The 15,149-nt window shown below is 40.6% G+C and overlaps 2 protein-coding genes and 1 long non-coding RNA gene across 7 annotated transcripts in view; 1 reads left to right on the forward strand and 2 right to left on the reverse strand.

The window, feature by feature from the left end:
• Positions 1-4,999, reverse strand: part of LOC118409254 (protein phosphatase 1 regulatory subunit 36-like) — a 6,381-nt gene extending 1,382 nt beyond the window's left edge. For both annotated transcript variants that reach the window (XM_035810144.1, XM_035810135.1), the window contains exons 1-15: positions 4,624-4,999; positions 4,389-4,453; positions 3,997-4,086; positions 3,686-3,846; positions 3,329-3,398; positions 2,920-3,018; positions 2,595-2,735; positions 2,366-2,408; positions 2,094-2,176; positions 1,842-1,897; positions 1,610-1,706; positions 1,195-1,224; positions 909-995; positions 665-760; positions 320-421 (exon numbers count right to left, since the gene is read on the reverse strand). In XM_035810144.1, the coding sequence (XP_035666037.1) occupies positions 320-421; positions 665-760; positions 909-995; positions 1,195-1,224; positions 1,610-1,706; positions 1,842-1,897; positions 2,094-2,176; positions 2,366-2,408; positions 2,595-2,735; positions 2,920-3,018; positions 3,329-3,398; positions 3,686-3,846; positions 3,997-4,086; positions 4,389-4,453; positions 4,624-4,653 (1,250 nt within the window). In that variant the 5' untranslated portion in view covers positions 4,654-4,999. The remainder of the gene's footprint in view (positions 1-319; positions 422-664; positions 761-908; positions 996-1,194; positions 1,225-1,609; positions 1,707-1,841; positions 1,898-2,093; positions 2,177-2,365; positions 2,409-2,594; positions 2,736-2,919; positions 3,019-3,328; positions 3,399-3,685; positions 3,847-3,996; positions 4,087-4,388; positions 4,454-4,623) is intronic.
• Positions 5,000-6,082: 1,083 nt separating this feature from the next.
• On the reverse strand, positions 6,083-14,829 carry LOC118420984 (L-asparaginase-like). 3 transcript variants are annotated; one of them, XM_035828098.1, is made up of 18 exons: positions 14,601-14,829; positions 13,821-13,971; positions 13,258-13,369; positions 12,875-13,000; positions 12,645-12,728; positions 12,329-12,455; positions 12,072-12,101; positions 11,307-11,318; positions 10,064-10,176; positions 9,699-9,884; positions 9,484-9,597; positions 9,114-9,236; positions 8,770-8,865; positions 8,349-8,512; positions 7,973-8,062; positions 7,677-7,776; positions 7,408-7,470; positions 6,083-7,250 (listed from the first exon to the last, which is right to left on the reverse strand). In XM_035828098.1, the coding sequence occupies exons 1-18, from the start codon at positions 14,788-14,790 to the stop codon at positions 7,035-7,037; spliced, it is 2,097 nt and encodes a 698-aa protein (XP_035683991.1). In that variant the 5' UTR covers positions 14,791-14,829; the 3' UTR covers positions 6,083-7,034. The 3 variants fall into 3 exon arrangements, with proteins under 3 accessions (XP_035683991.1, XP_035684000.1, XP_035684009.1); XM_035828107.1 differs by lacking the exon at positions 11,307-11,318; XM_035828116.1 differs by lacking the exons at positions 11,307-11,318; positions 12,072-12,101.
• Positions 14,830-14,840: 11 nt separating this feature from the next.
• The window catches only part of LOC118420999, a 1,428-nt gene continuing 1,119 nt past the window's right edge, over positions 14,841-15,149 (forward strand). Inside the window, exon 1 of one of the 2 annotated variants that reach the window (XR_004831799.1) lies at positions 14,841-15,015. This is a non-coding gene — a long non-coding RNA (uncharacterized LOC118420999). The remainder of the gene's footprint in view (positions 15,016-15,149) is intronic. The other variant, XR_004831800.1, reaches the window with a different exon arrangement.

Below are 15,149 nucleotides of genomic sequence, written 5' to 3' on the forward strand. Positions count from 1 at the left end.
AAAAAGGTATTTAACGTGTCGCAACTGATGTTGAGATGAATTCCTACTTCCTAAAAATTGACAACACCATATACCAAGTTTATGATTTCATCACAATATGAGAACCTTCGTAGGTGTCTATTGGTTCCAATATTGGATATGTATGTTATTTGTCTATAGCAGGTAGTTTATACATACATGCAGGATTGAGGTGAAATAATTGGGCATGATCTAATGAGAGTTTCAAACAACAACTGGGGCTCTCATATTCAAGATTAGTAAATCATAGAACACTGCATCTGTCATAGATAACACAGCAAACCTCAATGTTGTTACTCACTTTCTTCTGGAGTCTGCCTCATTCTCCTCATCCTGCTCTGCACCCAGGGGAGTGAGTGTCTGTGGGTTGTACTGACTCATGGGCTCCCCTATAATCCCAACTCTGGGGACAAACATCAACATCAAACAGGATTGACATATAGTTACAAAGAAACCAAAAGGAAACATCTTTTTTGTAGTAGACAATCCACCTTTTTGAACATACCCTGCCACATGCTCATCATAACCACAGTACTTGGTGAACGCGCAGTGCATTTTAAATCACTATTCTACACTAGTCTTGTACTTTTGATTAAGATTAATTAAAAGGACGCAAGTGAAATGAGTACTGGTTTTTGCATCTTACTTTGTCTTGAGAGGACTCGGGAGAAAGATCTCAAACTCCTCCTCTGTCATATCCACTGAGAGCTCCTGGAAAGGTTTTGGAGCAGTTGTCCCATCTCTGTGGGGAAGAGAAACAGGATTTAAAATCATTGTTGCTCTTGTCAAAAGTTATCTGGCTTCAGAAGAACAGACACACCGTCTGCACAGTAAGCATTGACACAACATTCCAGAAATGATACACCTGAAAAGAATCCTTATGTTCTTACCCCTTGCCTGTAGGCTGGTGCTGGAACAGCCAGGGAGCCTCCTCTTTGGGGTTGGGCAGGATGGACACCAGGGCTGGGGAACGTTGGCTGAAGTAAAAAATCGATGGTGTCAAGGTATAGTAGATGGTTGCAGATTTTACACTAACATGAATGTCAGTGAACACTTGAAACTAGTTTAAATTCAACCAAATTTTCTGATATGTACATATCAATCCTAGGTAAGATAGAATTGATCTTATATACATATTGCAGATGATACATGATTTGGTATATGACTGGCACTTACTTGACAACTTCTTTTATAGGTGGCCTCTTACTGCATGTGGGAAAAAGAAAGGATCAATTTTGTTGTATCACACCAACAGAAAAACCTAATGGTACAAAGAGACAATTTACTGACAATATTGAAAGGAAGGTACTTCAAGTCCCCATGCATGAAACAACGGAGGAAACATAGTTGTCATATCTTATTCTTATCATAATTGCCAACATCAGTGCATATAGAGACACCCTGATTCTTTCTGAGTATGTATAGTACCCTTTTTGTTCAATTAACACTTCATTTATTTACTGCCTATATAATACTCAAAACATAACCTGCATTCAACTCAGTTGTTTTCAGTGCTTAAAGCATACCCACAGTTACACATTTTAAGTCATTTTCAGTTGAACTTAATTAATCTTGAGACTGAAGACCCCACCCCATCCTCCTCCTGTGTTCTGCAGGACTGATCCTCTTCCTCTCCAAATTCCTCTTCCCTTTCTTATCTTCCTTCGTTTCCATTTCTTCCTCCTCATCTGAAAACCATTTTAGGATTAATCAAACATTCTATTGTCATGTAGATACAATGAACAGGAAAAGTAAAGTTAACAACAAAGTTCAGAGATTACACAAAAAGCACCACAATACTTCTACTTCATCAATGTAGCTACCTTCTGGTGTAGATTTTGGTCTTAAAGATGGGTTGAACACATCAGACCTAAGCATCCTGAAAAAAAAACACATTAAGGATTAGGAATCATGACTAAAGAAAATACTTTTTCTCAAGCATGAATTTCCCTAGAGCAAGCATGAATTTCCATAGAGCAAGCACGAATTTCCACATTGAAAGGCTATCCTTTCTAACAAACTACAGAGGACTTAAACTTGTATCTTGGAAGTGAACGTAAGTCACAACTGCTTACCTTCCTGTTTCTTTTTGAATCAGTTCAAAGTCTCTTCTTCTAAAAGTCACCCAGGTCACATATGTGCAGACATTGTACAGTGCCTGTAGATGTAATGAATCACATACATCAATAAATTACAGACAGGAATAAGCTTTGCAAGTTGAACATTCAACATAAATCACCATCACAATATCTGTATCTGTATCTATATAGCCGGTATAACCGCCCTTCGGCTGACACACCAGCTTGATAAAAGATCACATGAATACAAAAATGTCATTTTAGCTTACCTCATACATACTTCTGTCTGTGTATGTAGAAGATACACGTTTCCTATGGGGAAAAGAGGATCATGTTATTTGACAACTCTAGCTTTTTGTTTACTTTTTGAAACCAAATTAAAAGTTTAATTCTGTCTAGCAATTGTCTGACATGGATGGGTACAGTACAGCAAATGACTCACTTTCAAGTAACCCATATAAATTGTGCATTTATAGAAGAGAAGTTAGGTAGCCATACATGCCACAGCCCATGTGATGCTGGCGAGGGATGCCCAGCCCCAGGATCAGGACACAGTAACTCTGTCCCAGCCTCTTTTGGGCTACAGCCATACGGGCACTGGCCTCTGCCATTGCCTTCTTCTCAGCAAGACTTGGCTCCCTGAAGTAAGTATGGATATATGGTTAAATCATCTTCAACATACACTTACCATCATCATTCCCCTAAAAAAACTCAACAATAAAACTGTTTGAAACAGTTACGGAACAGCATTTCTATTAACTAATTAAGTATGGAAACAAGTACAACAGAGTCAAACGAGCTGAACGCTTGATTCTGTACTTACGTTGTCATCGGTGTGGGCTTTTTCTCCTGTGCAAGTCGCTCAAAATAACAGCTGAAGTAATTCAGCAGTGAGATCAGGAAGGAGTCAAACTGCTCTGTCCTACAGAAAGTAGAAATCATTTCTCGTTTAAAACATATCATTTTGCTTAAAAAAAAACAGCTGAAATCATGTGCAATATAAAACTACTCTGTAGCTGTTCTCACTCACTGACTCTCTAACTGACTCACTCACTCACTCACTCAACCAATCAATCAACCAACCAATCAATCAATCAATCAATCAATCAACTAATCCAATCACTCGCTGAACAAGTCTCTGACTCCCATGATGGTCATTTTTATGATGTTAACTCATATAATATCATCATCATAAAACAGACATCATTAGACAAAATATTGGCAGGACTTACTGTGAGAACACTGAGAAGTGATCAGGTAGATCAGACACTGCTACTTCTTGAAGTAGGTCAAGTGCAACAGCTGGCCAGGGGAAAACAAGATACAAGTCAAACACTGTCTGCATTGCAGTATACTTTCATTAGATGATTGTGCAATGAAGGAAATAAACTGATTAAAATTTATCCTCCAGCAGCATTTTGCATAAAACAGTAACTGAGTTATAAGATTTTGTCCTTGATAGATGCACAGATAGTGATCTCTGTGTATCTTGGCAGGTTGAGAATTAAATCTCAATATATACTTAACTTAAAGATACTTGGCCAAATGAAGAAGAAACAAACAAATAGGAAAAAAGAGTGAAAACAAACCCTTGACATGGTCCAGTGTGATGTTTATCCCATCTGTCCCAGTCTGCTTCATGCTAGGTTTGGGGGATCCTCTGTGGGGTCTGTATCCCTTCCCTGCTGTTCCCTTCCCCACTCCTCCTGCACCCATCCTCCCCACTGCACCAAACATTGGTGTCTTGGCTCTATAGGGGACAATACTTGTCACCAGTTACAGCCATAACACATGGTTTTACCAATGCTGTTGAATAGTGGGAAGCATTTAATATGATTGCTACACATACAAAATAGCGAATATGGAGGATGAAAAACATCTCCTCTCCAGTGAAGCTTACCTATCATTTCTCTTGCCTGTATCATGAAAGTGGATACCTCCCTTTCCTTTCTTCTTCTTCCCATCTTTGTGTTCTGCTACTTGATGTGAACTGGTGGAGCAAGTTCAACAGTATTAGACGATTGTCTTGCAAAAGCACTTACACAAGGTACAGACTTGACACCATTGTTGATAAATCATGTCTGACTTATACACGCTATAGCGCTACCCGGTCGGAAATGCCTGTAGCAGTGATGTCCAGTTTTGACTGTCTAGAAATTGCAATAAAAATTTACTTAAAATCTGCATTCCTGACGGGCTGGTGCATTCCCAGGCACACCCACAACACAGCCTGTGGGTAAGGGTACTTGACAAAAGAGACGGTGCAAAGACATGTAAACAAAACGTTCTTACCCTGCAAACTCCAATGAATTTGTATCCTCCTTCCAAATCCACCTTCCTGTGGTCGGCATTGGAAGCTGAGACACACAAATCACACACAGGTCAGTTTTTTTTCCAAACTAGTGAACTTAATCAAATCAGTAAGACTCAAGCGTCTTTCAGCGATATTTGGTCGACAAGAAGAACTCAGCGCATCGATATTTTCGATCGCGAAAGTGAACTAAAAGTGAACAACTGTCACACTAACCTCTTCATCTATCGTATCAACCTTTGCCATTTTGTTCCTGTTGGTCAAAATGGGCCTATTTTGCGTTACGATTGCTAGCACGGACAAAAGTTACTGTTCGATCAGCACTTTCCAAAAACTTTCCGCCATCTTGTTTACGAAGGTCAGGTCACGTTACGTTAGTAACCACGCTCTTGGTCCCAGGTACTCTATTCAATAAATAAGCGTCGTAGACACTTAGATGACTATTTCGGAAATTCGACAACCTTTATCGCAGTATGTTGGTACAAATTTCTTCCCGAGTCATCTCAAATCTATAAATCAAATTCTTCCGTTGATCACGGTGCAACGATCACTGTACATACTGGGAACAAGATTGAAATGGAGGGACATGCGCACACGGGGTATATATAATTAGCTGTGACGTCAAGGTAAGGCGCGAAATTTAAAAGGAAAAAATGTTGCCAGTCGAAGTTCCTTTATGTACACCTGTCTATATTCAGGGAAAGTTTGTTGTTGTTCGTTGATGCCTGTCTTGTTTCCCATGTGTGATTATTCAGAAAAGCCTCTTGCATGACATCTCACTGATGGCCAGATGACCAACCTCATGACATTAGTCTCCTACATGTAACGTGGTTAACATTAACTAGGTGACATAATACTGCCACATGAGAAAAACACACCATGTAAAGGGATGTAGTAATGCCAATGTAGCTTCAGTAATTCTGAGATGTATACACTAGTTATCTAGGTATTCAAGACAATCTTGAGGCCTTTATAACAATCTTATCTTGATGTGGTGGTATTATGGGACCCGGTGGAATTATGAGAGTTGATGTGTGCACTTGTATCTCACACCATCCTGTGACCTAATGTTATAGATCAACTGTCACTTGTGCATACAGATTTGTCGTCTTGTATGAACCAACATAAGTATGGTTTGGTCATACAGTCAAACCTGTATTAGCGGCCACCTTTGCATACCGGCCACCTGCCCATAGTGGCCACTTTTTGTCGGTCCCTTGGATTCGAAATGATTAAGAAATAGGCTTAGTGGCCACCTGTCCAACACGGCCACACGATTTCCAGTCCCGTTGACACAGAAACACTGCCTATTGCAACCACACTGCAGCCTTATATCACCCTGCACCGAGTTTGAAATAGTAGTTTCAGAGGATTTGGAGTTCCTGACAGGGTCATTTTGGCGGTAGCAGAAGGTATGCATGCCTTCAGCATTAAAGTGCAAGTCTTTGGCGGTGAATTTACCGATCAAGAGTTTTCGAGACAATGTTACTTGGTGAGAAAGATTAGTGGGAAGTGAAATCATGTGAAGCTTGTTCATGGTCATTTGATCAACATTTTCTCTATAGTGGCCACCTGTCTATAGTGACCATATTTCTCCAGTCCCTTGAGTGGTCGCTATAGACAGGTTTGACTGTACTCATATTGTTAGCAAATAAAAATCAAGTACCAATGAGGCTGACAATGCATAGATGGCTTTATTCATTATCTTCATTCAACTGTCACGTCTTTGTCTTTCTTAGAAATGCGTAAGTTTAGTCTTGTTTCTCTACAGCAACATTTGGCAGATTTTGAATCTACATGTATGTAGCTTGAAGTTTGATTCCAGCCTTAGTTAAGCTCTAGTTCCCGCAACACTTAACAATAGTTACATTACTACAGTGAGTCAGGACAGTACTTTTTCAAAGTATATAAGCAGTCTTTATATATTTCTGTGCATTTTGGACTTGATGTAATAAGTACACATCTTTTGGTTGCTTTCATCAAATCAAAGGTAACGTCACATATAAGATTCTTAACTGAAGTACATCCAAGTTTAACAAAAACAGCAGCAACAACAGCAATGTTTCAACCTGTGTAATACTAATACTTATCTATCTTAATTTGCCATGAAAAATATAACAATATGGTTTAGATTTTGGCACAAAAAGTAGTATGGATTTTCTCATCTGTCATCTCCTTACTTCAATCCTTGATGATACTGGTCAACAATAGTGAACAAAATGAAACTCTTCTCCTTGAGAAGTAACAATGTATAGAAATGTTAAGTATGAGACTGTATTATACTTAAGTATGTTAAGTATAAGTATGCACTGTTCAACACTGTGCAACGTAAGGTCCATGTAACTGTACAAGGAACTTCAATGAACCATAGCAGCAATCTCCATGGACTAATATTCTACTGATTGTTGCTGTAACATCTACACTGAAAAACCATAACCATAATAAAATCAGCAACAAGTTCTCAATTTCTAACTCCTACAGACTGTTCAAACAACCTGAATCAGCATGGAACGTCTCTTAATTCTTGTCAATACCCGTATGAACATTAACTATCCATCCAATACATTGCATGCTCCTCTTTTGTTCCCCATAAACTGTCCAGGAAAATAGCCAAAGACTTTGGATGGCTAGTCCCCTGACTCAGTGTTCTTTTTGCTGAAAAACTTGGCTCCGAGTGAGAATCTCCTTTTACTGGGAGACACTGGCTCTTCCTTTGCAGGGGCTGCTCCCTTTGCAGGGTGTGGTTCAGTACAACATGCATCTTTGTCCAGCAGAGGGATAAGGTCCATGTGGTCTCTGATACGGGCTTCAATCACAGCTGTTGTACCATGGGGATCTTGTAGCTAAGGATTCAACAACAATTGTTGAAGAGTACATCTACTCTCTAGATCTATTCTGTTTCCAAATATTGAACACTCTGGGCTATCGTATCTTTGTTGAAAAGTGATGAAAGGGATTAAACTGAAATGTTTGGGGGAATGTGCAAATTTTTTGACTTACTGTAGGGATTGCTCCATGGTCCATGAGATACTTGACAGCCTCCACATGCCCCTCACCTACAGCCTGGGGAAGACACGGCAGGACAGTGGTTAACTCTTCTGAGCACAGTTAAGTAATCACGATACATTACAAACACAGACATGTGTACACCTGAAGACTAGGCATTTGGAGGCTGAGGGCACAGACAAGGACAAAAGTATCTGGTACATTTACATGTTGGGAAAACAGAATATCTAGCAACATAGCCACAGGTAGGCTGGGTCACTTACCACATGTAAAGCTGTCCTGCTGCTGTAATCTGGCTGATTAGGGTCTGCCCCAGCCAGAATCCAGGATCGCAGACCATCAATGTCATTGTGAGCAGCAGCACTGGTCAAGAAGAGTTAAAGAGAGATTTGTCTTCAGGACACAAGACTGTGGGATCAGTCAGGAGGCTTGGAAACGCCCACATCTAACAAATGTGCTATCATCTTTAATGCGTTTGAACAAAGGTCTTCAAATTGGCAAGATCAATATCATTGGTAAAGGTTTGTTGCAAGCATCTGTGCAACAGTTTTGGTCTTACCTGCACAGTTCAATGCCTATGCGGATGGGTGTGATATGGTTTGACAGGTTTGCTCCAGTCTTCACTAGAAGTTTGATGATTGGGAAGTTCCTAAAGTTTCAATGGATAACAGCTCATGAGGTAGACTCATTCAAGGAAGGGTAACTACATGCCAGGGACTCTCAATACAAATTTGTTGTACATATATAAGCTGCAAATATAAATACGTACTTCAGACAAGAAAACTTACTAATATCTGACGTGAATATCTGACATTAACATTATCCAGCACCAAACAGGTATCATATAGAAAAATCATATTCAAAGCTCATAACAAGGCACATATGTGACCAGAAGGGACACATTGGAAACAATTCCTGAAATTCCTGAGCTGTACCTGAACTTGATGGCATCTCTGAGGCATGTGTGGCCGGCAGCATCCCGTTGGTACACAGATGCACCATTCTTCAGCAGGAACTCCACTGTGTCTGCATGGCCATGACTGCAGGCAATGTGCAGGGGTGTCCTTCCATCATAGTCTTTAGCGTCCATGTTCCCTCCCTGCAGCATTATATGAACAACAGACGTGAGAATTTTCAAGGTGTCAAAGATACCACAACACATAATGTTACATCTAAACAGTACAGCCTGTCATTTAGAGAGAAACAAATCAAAGATGGGAAAGGAAAGAATGCATGTGCTTCATTGATTTCATATCATACTTCTTCAGCCAATACAGGCTATTGTTCCTAAAAATCAGAAATTGAAGACATAGCCCAAGGACGATAATAAATTTTGGAAGCTTTGGTCATCTCTACCTGCTGTATAAGGGCCTGAAGGGTGCTGTTGTCACCATTCTTAGCTGCTGCACACATCAGTGCTGGGAACAGGGCATCCCGCACTGCATGCATCTCCTACAGAAGGCAGCAATGTCACACACATTCTAGTAGATTCAGTTTAACCAGTCCTTCATAAGAAATACATTGACATGGTGCAAGTTGAGGAATTACAATCAAAGACTGGGCTACACTATTGCAAAGATTATGTCTTCTTTTAATACCATCATCTACCCAAGACATTTGTATCTCCCAATCAATCCTCCCATTTCCCATTGAGTTTCTGCTGAACTTAAAGATAGGTAGAGTACTAGACAAGTGTTTACCTCTGCAGAGCCCAGCTGTAGTGCTCTGGCCAGGTGACGTAGGAACTTGTTACTGGTGAGGGAGATAGACTCTTTCCCTACTCCAACCATGGTCAGCTCACCCCGCAGGTTCTCCGACAGGAGCTGGGGAGTACACAACAACACACGGTAACAAACAAATGCAACTTTTTACAATGTATAGTGTCATGTCATACATACTGCAGACGCAAGATGTTGGAAACTTGTTACCGGTAACCTATACAGTACTAACTGATATCATTGAAAAAACTAAAAGCATACTACCTGACTTAAGACAATTAATAACGCTAGTCTACCTTTATCCATGGGGTAACATGTCCTTTGTTTTTAGAAACAGGGTATCATGAGTTACCTCTCTTCTCTCCTGAGCAGTGACATCTTTCTTTGCCAACAAGTAGCTAAGTTTGGCCAAGGCTGCCTCAACTGTCATGTCAGCCCCTGGGATCACCCCTGCATCCAGCAATACCTGCAGCAATGTATGAACGTCATTGAATGATTGATGCATTATCATAAGAAGCATGCATTAGAATGGAAACTGACTAATCAAACTGGAATTTTTGTTCTCACCTTTCCAGTAGCATAGTAACAATCTACACCCCCCTTGGGGCACTGTGTGCAGTTGACGATAAGTATGCCTCTGTCTGATGCATCTTTGAATGCCTGCAATAAGTCGTGCCTGCCATCGGGAGCATTCCCTGTCCCATAGGTCTGTAACACCACTCCTTCCATAGGAGGGCTCAGAAAATGTTCTACCTGCAGGTACAAGACACATTACAGTCAATCACACAGGTAGAAAATCCACATTCACATGCAAGTGTTCACATGAAAATGTAACTAAACAACCTCGTGATGATGGAACAATTCATCCAACATTGAAATGCATTCTATCTTCAAGCTCATATAGCCAAACTTACTGAAACAAACTAACTTACTGTTTGAAGACTCATGCCAGGGAACAGTCGTAGAAGGCCTATGTTTGGATCCATGTCCGTCTGTACCCTGAACCTCTCTATTGTATTACAGCGGAACACAGCATCCCACTCAACTGGAGAAGAAAGGGGAAAGGGTGAGCAATGGCTGAGGACACATGCACTTTTCAGGGACAGAAGGTCACACTCACAGAAAAGCAACACAATAAAAGTGAAAAGAGAACAGAGAGCTACGATGACATGCATGATTCATTGACTGACACGTTGGTGTCTGTTGCTATCTTTGCTTGTGCTCCTTCCTTGCATGAGTATGGCTTGTTTGTACATGTTACAGCAAGGTGGTCACACAGCACAGCATTCATAAATGCTTATAATGTTAGGTTCCTATGCCAGAAGTTACCATCACTGAGAGAGTGTACCGGGGGTGAGATGTTAAACCACTTGTTCTTTTGAAATTCTGCTACAATACGAGTTCGTCAGTAGACACGCAAACACAGGACATGACAGTGAGGGTAACACTTTCTCCAGAGATTGTACGGACACAAAGATTATTAATTTTATTTCAAATATTCGTATGGTGCGAATGCTGCAATTGCGAATGAACGCTAATGTTGCTGTTTGACGTCCCGCTCACAGACGTCAAATAACCGTAATCTAAGAATGCGATTGAGTTCAGGAATCTGAAGCATCCAGATGTATCATTATTATGTCCGTACAATCTCTGAAGAAAGTGTTCCCTCACTCCCGATGTCCTCTGTTTTCGTGTTTCCTGATGAGCTCTCGTATCATAGCAGCATCTCAAAAGAACAAGGGGTTTAACATTTCACCCCTGCTTCAAAAGCATCATCAATTATGTCTGGTCCTGGTGATTGACTAGCTTTTAAACCATCCTGCCAAGTATACCAGTAGAACTTCCTGTATTTTCAGATCACTATAGAAGAATCAATATTGAGTAGTAAATACATATGTACACCTGATACTATAGGATAAAGGGTGAACTGTTAGTTCAAACACTACCTCTGTTAATCTATGTTTCAGGGATTATGACATTGTTATTATTGTTACTTGTTTACGTGAACCTTGGTCTCTATCTAGTCCTGCCCAAAAAACAGGAGAAAGTGATAAAAAGCAGCAATCCCACACTACAGAGCAAGCCAAAAACTCAGAACAGAAATTCAGAAACTCTTCTAAACGTCTGTTCTGAGACCAAACCCGTAATTTCGATGATATAGTTGTGCATGCCCACCTTTAGATCTACCTGAAATGGATTAAAATCATCATTGTTGCTTCTTCATTTAACATCATGCAGTTTCTAGTCTAGCTCGTGGAAATAGTTAAGCTCTTTTCTGGCCTTCCAAGTTCATTCAATACTATTGAAATAAAGTAAGTTAAACAAACTTTCTACTTTGAGATGATGGGACTTTTCCACATCAGAAACGCATGAATTTGTCTGTTATTACTATCTGAGGTATTTTTGGACACTACGAAATATTCTTGGTATCTGCTGCATCATGTTGCTATCTTAAAGAGGTACTGACTCTTTTTTTCTAGTTTTGGACACTTTTCTTGTCTCCTCTTGAACATCAGGAACAAGGCAGAAAGTATAAACAGAGAATGTACTCAGTCACTTTATAGATGAAAGTTAGATGTTTGTTCATTTACAATTCTTACAACTAGAGATGGATGGTAGTCAAGATCTGAAACATCTGGAAGTAAACTCTGATTTTCAACCAATAGCAGCAAATTATCATGAACACAAAAAAATATCATTATGATGCAGGCAGCCAATGAGCAAAAGGAATAGAGATGAAAAAAGAAAGAGAGTGCCTCTTCTAAAAAGCTGGACATGCCAATGAACTGTTAATGTCAATGGATAGTTAATAATGCATCACTCTGCACTTTCATTCATGCTCATATAGCAGGAAGTCCAGAAGAGGCCCAGGATGATGAGAGTAGGTGCACCAGCAGTATAAGCCACACACCAGGGAGGATATCTGTGTAAAATAGTTACCATTTGGCCAGCCAGTCAAAATGTCCCCAACTTGTTTGTACAGCATGTGACATTGTGTGAAACAAAATTAAGTCAAACAAGTTAAGTACAGGAGGAACATGAACATGGACATGGACATGAACAGGAATGCAATCATCGCGTCCACTATAGTTAACTGTAAAAATGCAATAATCAACAAACATTTCTGTCAAAATCTGACAACTAAATTGAAAGAGTGAACAGTGACGGAAACGAAAGAGTTTGATTTATAACTCTACCATGTATTTCCACCTCCATGGTGACCAGTGGTGGCAGGTTGGGGGAGTCGAATGCCTGGAAGCTCTGGTTGGCCACCTTTGTCACTCTGTTGCCACGGTACAGCTTATTGTTGAAGTACAAAGTCACCTGGCAGGGCGGCAGGGGGAGCGTTTATGGCTGTTTACTTTCCAAGGTGCATACTCTGTCATTATAAAGGATAACAGGTGCTACTTGTGAACTCTTACTATTCAAACAAACTGGAACATGAACAAGAACTTGTTACTACTCATAACAGGATCCAATACAATAAATGACCATAGTTGCTTTTATTAGTACCTCAGGAATGACAAAGTGGCCAGCTATGAGCAGAGCTCCCAGTAAGTTGTCACGCCCATCATTTCTCATCTCATAGATGGGAACCTGCAGGTAAGATAGAATCAGAAACAATAACTAGTATATCTGTGGTTTATGGGAAGGTGGAAAATCAACAAGGACAGGGCAACTTTGAAGTCATTGCCATTTGTTTGTCAACACATGAGCCAGTTAAGATGACCAGTTAAACTTACCTGTGAACCAGTCAGAATGACAGGTTTTCCCAGATGTTCAAACATGAAGGACAATGCTGAGGCAGTGTAGGCCATGGTGTCAGTACCATGCAGGATGACAAACCCATCAAAGTACTGGTAATTTTTCTGTAAAAAAAAAAAAAAAAAGAAGAAACTTTCAGGAATTTCCATCAACAAGTCTAGATTAAAAAAAAGTTTTTTAACAAACACACTAGCTTTTAGTTAGGTGTGATGGATTGTTCAGCATAATATAACCAGCTGCTGCCGCGCGGCGTCCCTGCGAAGCTGGTGTGTTACGCTGAACGGCGGTTACACCGGCTATATAGATACAGATACAGATACACTGCACTCTTCAAGTTTATGATATTTGGTCCAGCTCTTACCTCTATATCAGCAGCAATCTGCCCCCAGTCATCCATGTTCATGTTGCAGGAGTCTAGGATGGGGTCATACTCAAGGATCCAATACAGGACATGCTTGCCATACTTGGACAACCTGGGTTGTTTGGGAATACAAATTGGTGACATGAATTGCTGAGTCAATGCCGGCATAGTGATAATCTCAAATGTGACAAACATGCCATACTGAAGTAGAATTAATAATAATGTTCTGTTCTTCAACTCCTTAGTAGTTACTATGATCCAGTGCACCGCGTGGCACGTGGGACCGTGTGGCACAATCGGCAGCACGTTTCACTCAGGTCCAGAAGGTCCTGAGTTTGAACCCGCCATGTCACCGATCTTGTGCCCTTGGGAAAGGCACTTTACACGACTTTCCTCACTTCAATCAAGTGAAAAATGAGTATCTAGGCTACAAAGGTCTTCAGCAAGTTGAAGTTGGTAGCCTCAAAACGAAAGAAGAAGAAAGAAGAATACATATGAGGCCAACTTGTCAACATCTGTATCCACAGCTGCAGATAAATACACAGTGGTAAAAGTGCACTTACGGTAACACCAAGGGAGCATTTTCCTGAAAGAAGTCTGGAGCATTTTCAAACTGGAAGTTATCCTCTTTCAGCTGTTCAGCATAGGCCTTGTCATGCAACATTGGCATCTCCATCAGGGTTTTCTCCAGGTAGTTCTTCTCAGGGACATACACTGATATATATGGAAACAATTTGACAACAAATGGAGGGATGACACTTTCACTGTGCAAAACACTACTGATGCATTTAACTGGAATAGTCTTAACATATTACTCTGTACCTGTACATGAAGTGGCATTACAAGTATGATGGCAAATGGACAGTAGGGGCATTCTGGCCTGAGTAAATGTTATGTACATGTACATGAAATCAAATCATTTGCAATTGACGTTAAATCCCATGATTTCTATTCTCTTATGTCCTGTGGCAGCGAAGCTGTCACGTGCACATCTGTTTTTAGATAAAATAACGGTACATCAAACCGTAGGGTTATCAAATTTAGATGGTACATATTGGATATGCTGCAGACGTCTCACCATCTTCACTCTGCCCTGAGTGAAGGAGGACATGACGACATCTCCAATTAAAAATACATATTTATGTCTTTGGCTACAGACAAAAAATTACGCACTGAAGAACGGTTTACCTGGCGTTTAATCGCTCTTTTCAAGGATATAAGTTTGTCCTACGTGGTTAAAGACTGGGCAAATCGTTTAAATATATTGATTTATGTTTTTATAGCCATTCAACGGCGGATTCGAACATCTTGGTGCAACAAGCAAGGCAAGGTCGAATCGTTACCTCCACCGTGTGCCTTCATTCCGATAGTTCCTCCAGTAAAGACCACAAGAACTTTCGCCTCCGAAATCTGTGTGTATTCACTGGCCTTCCTCTCGAGGCTGATCTCCCTCTGGAGACTTGTAACGGACGGGGATCCATTGTAAAGGCCGTCCTCTTTCCTTTCTGCCTCGTCAGGAGGTGTTGCCGCCATTTTCACCCGGCTACATACTGGCCAATCAGAGTACAGGAACAAGGAGACGCCCACTCTGTTGCGTCACTGAAAAATATTGACAACTTTCCCGCCTTTGTTTATTTCCGACATACCCTGGTCAGGTCAGACAGCGAGACTTTGACCAGAAAAGACATAAAACAAGCTACCGCGTAAAATGTACATGAAGGGACGTGTTGAATATCAAATCACCCAGTTCTGAATGAAGTAAGGTGCAATGTGTTACAAAGAACATAACGTTACACGCCTAAAACATAACCATCAGCCATTCCGCTAGATGTCGCTTTTGTACCACAACTATGGCTTTATGATTTATCGCCGTGGTGTGCTGTCTTTTGCTG

Source organism: Branchiostoma floridae, chromosome 1 (assembly GCF_000003815.2).
Source record: "Branchiostoma floridae strain S238N-H82 chromosome 1, Bfl_VNyyK, whole genome shotgun sequence".
In the NCBI taxonomy this organism is placed as follows: Eukaryota; Metazoa; Chordata; class Leptocardii; order Amphioxiformes; family Branchiostomatidae; genus Branchiostoma; species Branchiostoma floridae.

Coding starts and splice junctions, on each gene's coding strand:
- LOC118420984 (XM_035828098.1), bottom strand. CDS start 14,790: ATGGCGGCAACACCTCCTGACGAGGCAGAAAGGAAAGAGGACGGCCTT. Junction 12,102..12,328: donor CATGGAGGTGGAAATACATG/GTAGAGTTATAA, acceptor TGTACAAACAAG/TTGGGGACATTTTGACTGGC. Junction 7,777..7,972: donor ATAGGCATTGAACTGTGCAG/GTAAGACCAAAA, acceptor CTTCTTGACCAG/TGCTGCTGCTCACAATGACA.